Source organism: Triticum aestivum, chromosome 6B (genome assembly GCF_018294505.1).
Source record: "Triticum aestivum cultivar Chinese Spring chromosome 6B, IWGSC CS RefSeq v2.1, whole genome shotgun sequence".
In the NCBI taxonomy this organism is placed as follows: Eukaryota; Viridiplantae; Streptophyta; class Magnoliopsida; order Poales; family Poaceae; genus Triticum; species Triticum aestivum.
Genome location: NC_057810.1, coordinates 31,975,313 through 31,987,456, shown reverse-complemented (window position 1 = coordinate 31,987,456; position 12,144 = coordinate 31,975,313). Strand labels below are relative to the sequence as shown.

The window sequence follows — 12,144 nt, the reverse complement described above, 5'->3', positions numbered from 1 at the left end:
ACAATGGACTGGGGTCATAAGTTATCATGTCTGCGAGATGTGAGTGCACATAAGTTATCATGTCTGCAATGTGTGAGTTATCATGCTATTCACACAAAAGATACCGGGGGGATATTTAATCAACACCCACTCCCCATACCAAAGTTATCAGGATCACGATACATAACTTATTAGGTTGTGATGTGTGAGTCACCAACTTAACATGCTATTCACATAAAAGTTACCACGGGGATATTTTATCACCCCCCTCCCGACGCCAAAGTTACCAGGACAGGGTACATAAGTTATCAGGTATGCGATGTGTGAGTTACCGTGCTGTTAGGCTTTGCTAACTTCCAATCGTTCCGCTTTTAGTAAACGGATCCGAACGACATGTAGTCAAACAATGCGTATATTACCATGTTATTTACACAGAAATTATCGAGGGATGTTATCAACATTTTTTCATTGGATCAAATTTACCGTGGTGTTTGCACAAAACTTATAAGGTCTACAGTGCATAAATTAGCATGTTATATGCACAAAAGTTATTGGAAGGTGTGTTTTCGGGTCTGCGATGTGTAAGTTAGCATGTTATTTACACATAAATTCCTCCGATCAAAGATACCACGACGTCTGTAAGTCATTTAACAGGCATGAGTTGCATAAATTGTCGTGCTATTTACACACAAATTACGAGGGGGCAAAAAATCACACGTGAAAAATCATGTACATATGAGTTTGTCGTTTATGTGTACCTATTTTATAGCCAGAAGGGTCAATGAAAACATAGGTTGATGAGTTTTTTTTTTCAAGTTTGTATTTGAAATGGTGTACAAAAAGTACCTATACCTAGTCATAAGAGAGAATTAGTCAAGCTGATCGCGGTCCTGGAACGTCATCTAGTAGGCTCAAATCCCACTAGCTGTTTTTTTCCTTTTCTTTTTCACTCGCATTTAGTTTTGATACAAGGTCAAATAACGTACTTGGATTAAATAAGACGCAAACGAATAGTTGGCTGGGTGGTTATTGACCTTGTGTTCAAGCGAAGCGGCCACGGTCCGAATCCTATGGGGGGCATTTATTTTTGCAGACGAGGAGATGTGTTTGGTCCCTGACAATAGAATCCACTCAGGACGTGCAATCGATATCTGACCGCTCTGAGACCGTACGCGCCTATTGCTAAAATACAGTCGACTGTAATTTAGCTTTACCGTTATCTAACAAACGGGGCAAATAGCCTTTTTCAATAAAATATAGAACACGCAAAGAGAGACAAGAGAGAGGAGAAGGCCAGTGAGCAGCACCAGCGTGGGTGTCGTTAACAAGTAGCAAAAGCACCAGGAGAAACCAAAGAGTAGGGTTCCCCTCCATCTGTAGATTGCATAAAACTTGTGGGACCATTAATGCCTCGATACTCCACACGACGCGCTTAAGAGTAGGTTTCCCCTCCAAAGAGTAGGCACCATAAATGCCAACCGCCTGCCTCATGTGGACCATTAATATCTCGACACTCCACAGGCATTAATGTCAACCGCCTGCCTCGACACTCCATAGGCATTAATGTCAACTGCCTGCCTCGATCCTTCCCCGTCTTTCCTTTATGTTCATGTGCTAATCATATCAACAATGTGCACACGGCAGCTAGATGGAATAGGTTGAAATAGAGGTTCTGCTTGCACGTCCTCCATCTTGCTGCTCCGCCACAACTTTCCCCGACTCCGATTCCCCTGCCGCCCTCCAGTGCCCCTACTACCACTCCTATCGGCCCCCTCCGACGCACATTGTGCCCCTACCCCAACCGTCCCATTGGTTGTGGTTCTTGTCACAATGAAGATGGCGTTTACCTTCAAGATGTAGCACTCTGGGAGGCAGCAACTCCACCTTGCATCATTTGCTTGCCTATTTCAGCAGCAGCGACATAAAACTGCACGAACTCAACCAAGCGGCGGCTTGCATGCTGTCACCCACCCCTCCCGACCTAGCCTAGGGCCTGTTATGTGACACTCACGCATGACCAAACCGCTGGGGCTATTTCCTGCCCGCTGCGACAAAGAGCACAGTCTCGGCTCCGGCCCATTACTGTAGCAGTGTCATGAGCTCTTCTGTGTAGTATTTTTTTTTTTTACCATTTGCAGCGGTTTTCTTTGTCTTTCTCTGGGTTTCTTTATTTTATTTGTCTTTGATTTTGATTTTGTTTTGCCGAAAAAGGGTTTCCCCCGCTTTGTATACAAAGCAACCAACCGAACATCCAACGGTAGGTGCTGGGGCGGAAGCAGCACAGTCACGCCCAAAAGAAAAGAAAGAAAAAATACAAGAGAAACTAATGCCAACAACGGCGGATCGACAAAAAAACGAAGAAGCCTCGTGGCCGCTGCACCCACCGGAGATCGCCCACCAAGCGCCGAGCCTCCGAAGCACCGGTACCAATCAGCACCTCCAAGAAGGGACGCGATGATGACGATGCTGCTGCCAAGGGTTTCCCCCGGTACGCTGTGAGGAGAGAGGAAGGGTAGCCCCGACGCCCTTCAGGAAGGTCAGGCGGTACCCACAAGCGCCACCGCGTCGGTGTCGGCCAAGCCAACAGGGATTTCTCCCGATCCCAACCTCCACCTCAGGCACTTCAGAGCTCGCCACCAAACAGACCCTCACCCAGCGCCAACCCGGTCACGAAGCTTCCCACGCCGTCTCACCACGGCACCGTGAAGCATGGTCCGCACAAAGAGGGAGAGGAGCCGGGACTAGGGCAGCAGCACCGTCGGCACGCGGGAGGGCCCCACCTCCACCGTCGAAGACGGTAGCTGACCGGACGTAATAGCAGGAACATACCAGGCCGTGGCCGCACAGGCCCGGCCAGGATCTCCGAGGCTTGTAAAGTTCCCGCCTTCGCGCTACAGCCGGCACGCCGTCGACGCCGCCGCCCCTGACCAAGCCGCTCCCCTGCCTCCCTGCACAGAAAGCCGCCAAGTGGAAGCACCACCACCACGCGCACCGCCGGCCACCACCACCAGGTCGCCGGACCGCCATCGGCCGAGCCGCACCACCACCACACGCCCGCGACGAAGAGGAACCAACGCAGCCGCCGGGGGCCCGAAGCCGGACCCCAGCCGCCGCCCACGCCGCCCGCAGCCCGCGCCACCTGCCGGACGGATCCGGCCGCCACGTCGAGGCACGCACCACCGCGCAGCCGGCCACGCCACGCCACGCCCACCTGGAGGCCGCGCGCCGCCACGCCGCAGTGCCCCGCGTCCACACCCGAAGAAGCAGCCCGCGCCGCCACATCGCGCCGGGGGAAGGACAAGCCCCGCCGCCGCCGGCGACGGTCGGGCTTCGCCCGGCCGCGCCCCCTGGCGGCGGCGAGGAAGGAGGGAGGAGGAGGGGAGGCTCGCGGCGAGCAGATCTGGGGGCCCTCGCCGGCCGCCTCACGGGTGACGACGCGGGGAGGGAAGGGTTTCGGGAGGGGGGCTGTAATGGTGGTTTAGGCCTCACTATCTTGATTTTGTTTTCATGGTTCCCACTGGGTTTCTTCAAAGAAAATTCTTTTTCTCTTTTATTTTCCCGTTTTATTCAACACATGTCTACATTTTTCGCACACATTGTACATCATTCTTACATCAGGAACATTCTTTTGCATGTTTACATATTTCAAATACACAATTAAAAATTTTTAAATATATGTTTTCATATCTTTTTTTTCATACACATTCTACATTTTTGGTATACATATAAAATATTATGCATGCTTAACTTTTTAAAATATACTATTAAAATTTTCTTAAATACATGTTTTTGAACATTTTTTTGAATACGTGTTAAAAAATCAAATGCATGTTAAAAAATGAACATTTTTTACATTGTATAAATATATTTTTAAATGTCACAAACATTTTATTGAAATGCGTGATTATGGGCCAACCTGTTTAAGTTGTCCTTGACGCTGGACGGGCTTGTATCTTGCTGCAGGTGAGACACATCAGCGCCCTGACTCCCCTCAAAATTTTCTCAAAAGAAAAAAAAAACAGCCCCCTGACCAAACTTGCCGTGTTCACAGCTTCCCTAATCTGCACGCACTTATTGCCAACGAGACTCACTTTCAGCTTGCATGTACGCACATAATCACTTCTTCTTTTTTTTGCGGAAAAAACTTTCAATATATTCATATTCAATCATGGTAGTACAACGAACACTGAAAATAATAAAAAATTACATCCAGATCCGTAGGCCACGTAGCGACGACTACAAGCACTGAAGCGAACCGAAGGCGCGCCGCTGTCATCGCCCCTCCCTCGCCGGAGCCGGGCAAACCTTGTTGTAGTAGACAGTCGGAAAGTCGTCGTGCTAAGGCTCCATAGAACCAACGCACCAGAACAGCAACCGCCGTAGATGAAGAGTGTAGATCAAAAGGATCCAACTTGAGGACACACAAACGAACACGAACGACGAACAGATTCGAGCAAATCCACCAAAGACAGATCCGCCAGAGACACACCTACACATGCCCACCGATGATGCTAAACGCATCATTGGAACAGGGGCTAGGCGGGGAGACATTTATTTCATCTTCAGGGAGCCGCCGCCGTCTCGCCTTCCTGAGTAGGATACAAACCCTAACAAAGCTTGAAAAAAGATCTAAAAACGGAGCCATCCCACCGGCAAGGGCTGAGATCCACTCCGTCTCCATGGCCCTAAGGCCACCGGAGACGGGATGGACCGGCGTCGGCGCCGGCGGGAGGCAGAAAACCTTAGGTTTTGGAGGTGGTGGCTGCCTAGGTCAAAGGTGGATGGGCGGTGATGCTTTTTTTTTAACACACATAATCACTTTGCTATGCATGCACACGGTAACATGACCCAAACTCAAAGCAAGGAAAACCAAAGATGATGAACAGCATACACAGCAAGGTTAGCTCTAACAAGAAGCTCTAACATTGGATTTGTGTCCCACAAGTACATGTGGGCAGTGTAAAGTACGTGAATCGCCGGAAGTAGTTATTCACTAACGGTCTTATATTTGTTCACATAGGGAGTACCAAACCAAAGCAAAGGAAAATAATGACAAATTTAACAAATAATTTACCTTTGCAATACACAAATAGGGGTGTGTACCACAACACATCAATGTTATACAGGTGAAAAAACATACACATGAGAATTAAAAATCCTCAACTTACAATACTATGGAGAACATGCAATGCAATCCAAATGAAGCTAAAGATCAAATAGTACTTCAACAAACAATTAAACAAACAAACACAATCGGGGACACAGACTTAGAATTGTGCTTGGATCCAATCGACGGTGTTCTTCTCCACCTGAAATGCCTTGGTAATAACATCATCTGAGATGGCAGGCTCCGATCCAAACACCGCGTTGGCTACCGTGATCACTCCGGGGTTCTGGCTGCTCAGCGCCGCGATGGCCACAGCATGAGTATTCCCATTATTGAACTGGTAATGGACGAGGCCCTTGGGGAATACAAACACGTCTCCCTTGGTGAGAACCTTGGTGAAGTGTCTGTTCTCAGGGTTCGAGGTGATGAAGCCCACATGGAGACAACCCTCTAGCACGGTCAAGATCTCGGTGGAGCGCGGGTGGGTGTGGGGAGGGTTGAGGCCGTTCGGCGCATAGTCGATGCGGACGAGGGAGATGCCCATGGTGTTGAGACCACCAATCTGCGCGACGTTGACGGCAGTCACTGCGGAGCCCTGCTTGTTGGCCGTGTTGCCGGCCACATGAAGGCCGGAGAAGAAGAAGTCCTCGGCGACGACTTCCGTCGCATCTTTGCAAGGCAGCCCGTTGACACGCACTGCATGGATTGGATGCATCCATGTGAGATAGCCAAGATGGGTGATTGCTCGACTACAATTCTATGGAGTATATGAATCAGTAATCCAGTATGCATGTACCTTGGGACGTCTTGTCAGCGACGCAGAAGTCCTGGAGAAGGCTGGGGTCGGAGGCGGCGACGCCATGCTGTGAGCACGCAAAGGCCAAGAGAGCTCCTGCAAGGAGCAGCACACGAATGGCCACCATGTCTCTGTTTTCACCTCACTAAAACAAGATACCAAGCCGTGATGGCACTGGTAGGAACGTGCTCGCTGTCGAGCTTTTGAATTGGTTGCTGTGCTGCTTGAACCGTGCGATGTCTAAACAACAATGGAGGCTGGTATTTATAGGGAGATCCTGACATAGTGTCATGTATATGCCTACATGGTTGGGTAGGACTAAGTCTTGTGATGTGGGCAGCCTGCAGAGCGTGTGCTTTTAATTTTTTGCGAGCACGGAGCGTGTGCTTAGATCTGGACAGCCTGCTACTCATATGTATATATTGTATGTAGTATGTTGGACGGCAGCATCGAATTAATATCTATGCTTGAACAAGTCACCTGTACATATACCAAGAATCCAAGGAGGCTAATACAGAACCATAACCTCCTTGACCATGGCCCCCCTCAGGATGGCGTTGCGTCGGGCGCTGATTCGGTTTACACGAAGCAGAAGGACACATCTTACATGACGGATTGTAAAATTTATTTATGATTATCTTCTTCGAGAGACCTGCATCTATTGGTGTCCGTTCATGCACTTCTGCTTGTATAAACTGAATTCGACGCCAATAGATAAAAAGCGGAGCAACACATGTTCATGACAGATTATAAACCGAATTTAGCAGTTTCTACATGCCTTTCGGTCTACAATACTGTGATTGTAGAGCAATACATGTAATAGTATCTACATGCATTTCCGTCTGGAATGGTCCGTCAGGTTACGGAGAAGCATCAAGATGAACAACACCAGATTAGAATTAACCCATTCTTATGTACAACAGTACAAGTGAAGACGCAGGTTGATATATAAACTATACTAGCAAGATGCCCCTGCATTGCACGGAACATCAAAGATGCATTTTTTTTACAAAACACCTGTTGTGATTAAACCATGCGGGAGTAATCACATGTGTAAAAACTAATGATATCTCAAGAAAGAGGAGAGATAAGGCGAGGAGGAGTCGGGCGTGGTGGTGATTGATGGTCGGACTGAGCGGAGGCATGGGGATGGACGACGCCGACCGTGGCCACCATGCTAGATTGTTCCAAAGACTTCCTTTTTTAATTGCTCAACAATGAGGTTGTGGGAGATAAGGATGAACGAGGAAACGCCTTATCTGCAAATGTGGAGAGAGGTGCGGGTATCTTTTTGCAAAATTGTCACAGTTTGCTTTCTATCCGTCAGATATAGATCGAATGGTATATATTGCAAGATGGTGGCAGGCACACCATCATCACCAACTCAGTTTTTATAAGAGTAGAGAAATTGCAGACTAGCTCTACTTATCAGTTCTCAGTACTCCATAGAGGGGTCCATCAGTGAGCTGTGATGTTCTCAGCACAAGAAGCAACCAACCCTAGAGCAGTTCGTCAACAGAGAACAGAAGCCAGCAACACGATTGGGCTCCAGGCCAATAATTCTCACCAGACGGAACATAGGCAAGATCCAAAGAGCAAGTGTGACCAAGCCTTCACCCTTCAGTAAACACACCAAAATATCATCCATCATGAACTTACAGTAAATACAATCATAGCGACAGGCGACCGCATGTGGGGGTTCAAGTCAGCATTACAAAGAGCGCAAGTTACCATATCAAAGCCATGGCGTCAAGCAGGAAGGTAATGGCTATCAACAGGATGGATGAGATATACTCCCTCCGTTCCTAAATATAAGTCTTTATAGAGATTCCGCTATGAACTACATACGAATGTATATAGATGCATTTTAAGTGTGGGTTCATTCATTTTGCTCCGTATGTAGTCCACCTAGTGAAATCTCTACAAAGACTTACATTTAGGAACGGAGGGAGTACTTGGTTACACTCACTGAAGCGGCATTTACAAAAGACATTTTAATGTGTTCTATTCTAATAGCAACATCGCAACGACAGAAAATCATCGTGGAGTGGGTACAAACAACGGCCGAGTCCAAGTTAATGAAGAGGAAAACAGGTACAATCACACCTATATATACCTTTGATTTTTCGTGGACGGCATACAGTAGACAGAACCCTTTTGTCAGATATCTCTGTTTTCTGATGCGGAGATATGATGCTCTTTTCGTGATATATTTCGTGTGTCCTACACAGACTTCTCTCTATCTTTTTTCATCTTTTCTACTTCTTGGTAGGGGGTATGACAGCATTTCAGCCTGCAAAGACGAAAGTAGAACTTGGATCAGAACTTGAAATGAGAAGAGACCAGATATCAAACTGGAAACGCTTCTTACATAACTGCATTGGCACAAGGGGCAATTGTGTAGCAGGTTTCAAAACAAGCATTTGGTGGTGTGCAGCTAAGAGTTTTTGGAACAAACTTGCCTGGTTTCTGACATGATCAATTTCGAAGAACTACGTCTTCTGCACGGCTGCCTCATGATCCCAGCTCCTGGAACACAAATCAGTACTGCCGCAGCTGCTCGGTACCAGGCTCAGGCTTCTAGTTGCGCACCCTGAGGACACCGAGGACACCATTGTAGTGGAATGGCTCTCGGAGCGTCCACTCCAGGTGCTCCAGAGTGTAGCCAGATAAGAGTGCAGCCACCCACGAGAGCCACCAACAGCCTCTACGTCCTCCTTGCCAGAGTTGTCGACGCAAAGTCATGGGCGCAGACGCAGCAGAACATCCCCTGCTGCAACAGCACGGGGGGCTGAGCGAGCAACCCCAAGATCACCAGCTCCACCTCTGGTAGAGAGGGCGCAGATGGCACAGGGACCTTCAACCCAAAAACCAAACCTTCTGCATGCTTTTTAGACGAAGCACTGGCCCCCAGGGAAGCATGAACAGCTGCAGCCTCCGCCGCACGCTTCCTGTCAGACTCTCCTAATGATGAGGCCCTCCGGGAGATGCTGCTGTGGCGAGAAAATGGCGACCAGGACGAGCGAGGGGGGGCGGGAGCTACGGCAAAGGACCTTAATGCAACAGATCAGCATGGTCGAAGCGATGATGACGATAGCGATAATGGCGATGCTGGCACCTACGGATGATGAGGGTGCAGCTGAGGGTGACGCGCTCGGCACAGCGGGATATCCCATAAGAAGAGGTGGTTGCGGTCCTGGAAGCATATCTGGAGAAACACAATAACAGAAATCAGATTCCTCTACTAGGTCAACCGAACAAATTGATGACAAAAGGATGAGCATGTAACAAGGAAACTAGTAGACAACTTTGCAAAATCAACTGAGACTATAGCTACTGAAAAGAAAGTCAATGATCTAATTACTTCTTCCTCTGAAAAGCAGAAACCTGGTAAAGTTTCCCTCCCCCTTTTACAATTGTTCTGTGTTATGGTGCAACATCATTTGTATTAAGATATCATATAGCTGATGGAAAGTTGGATAGGGAGGCAAAGATAAATATATTTATTGTCAGACATTCAACCCTGCTTATTGCCATTTGTCAGTTTTCTTGTAGTCCAAACTATTTTGGCAAATGTGTGTTTCCGTGATTATTCCTTCAGTTGACTGTAAGCAGTTGATCCGGGACAATGTAATATTATGAACTTTTAGGAAGTTGGCTACCTCGTATCTACTTCTAGAGATGTCTTACTTCTGTACTGACATTGCTCTAATTGTTAACTCTGCAGCCAGAGGCCGTTAAAACTTAGAAGAACCAAGTTCTCAGACGTCTAGGAAAATTGGGGCCTCTATCTGATTCTACAGATACTGAAAGTGAAGTTGCTGGTGTGACAAATAGCAGTATGCTTCTGCACAAGGTACGGTTCATTGCACATGCATGCATATAGTGAATAACAAGTGCTGAATGTTCCCGTTGTAAGATAGCTTGACACGCTTATGCAGTTCATATGCAAGCAAAATGTGGAAATACGAACCGTGAAGAAATGAATTCAGTGAATTGGGTGGTAACTGGTAAGCCTTTCTCCCCAAGTGTAAGGTGAATCGGATCGGCGAATCCTACCCAATGAATCAGGTGACAAATCCAAATTAAGCCTCAAGGGGAGTGGAAGGCATGTAAGAGGTACCTCCTGATGCATCGGTGGTGGAGGGGACGACGAGCGAGACGAGGCCGGCGGGCGACCCGGCGGTGGCGACGCTGCGGCTTGAGGTCGGGGGCGCCTTCGTGGGAACCTGGAGCTGGCGGAGGAGGAGGGACGAGCTAGGGTTAGGCTCCGCGGCGGCGAGGGTTCTCGCGTGCGCGCGCGGGGGGCGGAGGAATCGAAGCGCGCGGGTGAGCGAGCCTTACCTCAGGGGGCGCGATGGCGACGGGAGGAGAGGCTGACGGAGCGGATCACCGGTGCCGGAGCCCTCGCCGGCGGGAGAGATCGCGTGCGCGGTGGCGGTGGGGATGGGAGAGGAGAAGCCGAGGTGAGGTGGGAGGGGAAGGAAGGTTTTGGTGGGGGATTGGCGCTTGAGCGGGAGGAAACGGCGATTAGAAAGAATTATTATTATTATATTTTTTTGCAGGCGAGAAAGAATCAGTTCTATGGCCCACAGGTCAGCCTAACAGGCTATTGGTCTTTTTTCCCTCGTCGAGTTTTTTTTTTGGCGGGGTCGTCGGGTTTTCTTTACATCATGCCAATAGAAAAGAACACCAAAAGTTAAAAAAAATCACCCATATCGGTAGACCACCTAATGACAATTACGAGCACGGGAGCAAGTGAAGGCACGCTGTTGTCATCGCCCTCCCTCATTGGAGCGGAGTAAACCTTGTTGTACTAAATAGTCAAAAAGCCGTCGTGCTAAGGCCCTAAGGAGCCAGCGCATCAGAATAACACCCGTCGCGGATGAAAGAAAAGTGTAAATCAAAAGGGTCCAACCTATAGACACGAGAATGCAGACGAACAAAGACTGGATTAGAACAGATCCACCGAAAAGAAACACCGACCGTATCCCACGAGATCCGCCAGAGTCATACCTCCACATGCCCTACGGAGACGCTAGCCCCAAGTGGGGAAGAATCTTATTCCATCTTCAGGGCGCCGGCGCGGGCTCATCCTTCTAAGCAAAACATAAACGCTAAACAAGATTGAAGAAAAACACCTAAAAGCTGGTGTATCTAGTGCACAAGTGCTTATGGTGCTACTGAATGCCCGTTGCGCATTTTAAAATGTTCAACTTTTTTTGAAAAATAGTGCATTCAGACGACATCGCCGTATGTTGTCGCAAAATTTCAAATCAAAATCCAAAACATTGCTCGAGGTACAAAAATAGCAAATTCGACATTGAACAGTACATAAAATAAGTTGGGCTTTAGATTTGACCCAATATCACATTGATGTCAGAATTTTCATTTTTGTATCTCTTGCAATGTTTCAAATGTTGATATGAAATATTGTGACAACTTACATTAGTGTTTGTGTCAATGTGACTTTTTCAGTTTTTTCTTTTGAAACATTTTGCAGTGCACCAGTAGCACCACAAGCACCGGTGCACCAGATACATTCCCCCTAAAAAGGAGCGGAACCCTTCACCCTAATTGCCGGGAAGCCAGAAAATAATGTTTCATGTGTTTCATATTTTTCCCTTTCGCATTCAATGATGGGGCAACATTTTAGCTTATATCATGCGTTAAAATAACAGTTTAGCATGTATCATTAATTAAAAAAACATTTTAGCATATATCATGGGTTAAATGAAAATGGGTATACAATGCAAAGAATGGCCTTGGGAAGTTTTCCAAATTGATCTGCAAGTTGATATTAGGCTTTCAATTTGACCAATTAACCATGGCTTGGAGATATGAATACACAACAACAGTGAAGAAATATTTCATGTAGACATCAACATTATTTTTTCTATTGTTAGTACACTACAACAGGAACCCCCCTTCACCAACGCATTGATGCGTTGTCTTATGTCCCTATGACCGTTGCTAAGGTCAACACCAATGGATTATTATGCGTTGCCGTTGGTGGCGTTGCAAGGGTCTACAACAACATATATAATTGCGTTGGTAAACGACGTAAAAATGCGTTGGAAGGTAGCAACATATATAGTTGTAGACCAACAACACTTCTTATGCGTTGGTAGATAACCTACACAAGATAATTTTATTTTCTATACATAGCATGAATTTTTTATATTGCGAACAATAATTATTAGTTCGATACCGATTGTGCACAGGAGTAGTAATCCATTGAACAGAAATATCTCATATATTA

General features: G+C 47.3%; 1 protein-coding gene across 1 annotated transcript; it reads right to left on the bottom strand.

Moving 5' to 3' along the window:
- Positions 1-5,246: 5,246 nt before the first annotated feature.
- On the bottom strand, positions 5,247-6,059 carry LOC123134569 (putative germin-like protein 2-2). Its single transcript, XM_044553796.1, has 2 exons — positions 5,883-6,059; positions 5,247-5,782 (listed from the first exon to the last, which is right to left on the bottom strand). The coding sequence occupies exons 1-2, from the start codon at positions 6,007-6,009 to the stop codon at positions 5,247-5,249; spliced, it is 663 nt and encodes a 220-aa protein (XP_044409731.1). The 5' UTR covers positions 6,010-6,059.
- Between the last annotated feature and the right edge of the window lie 6,085 nt (positions 6,060-12,144).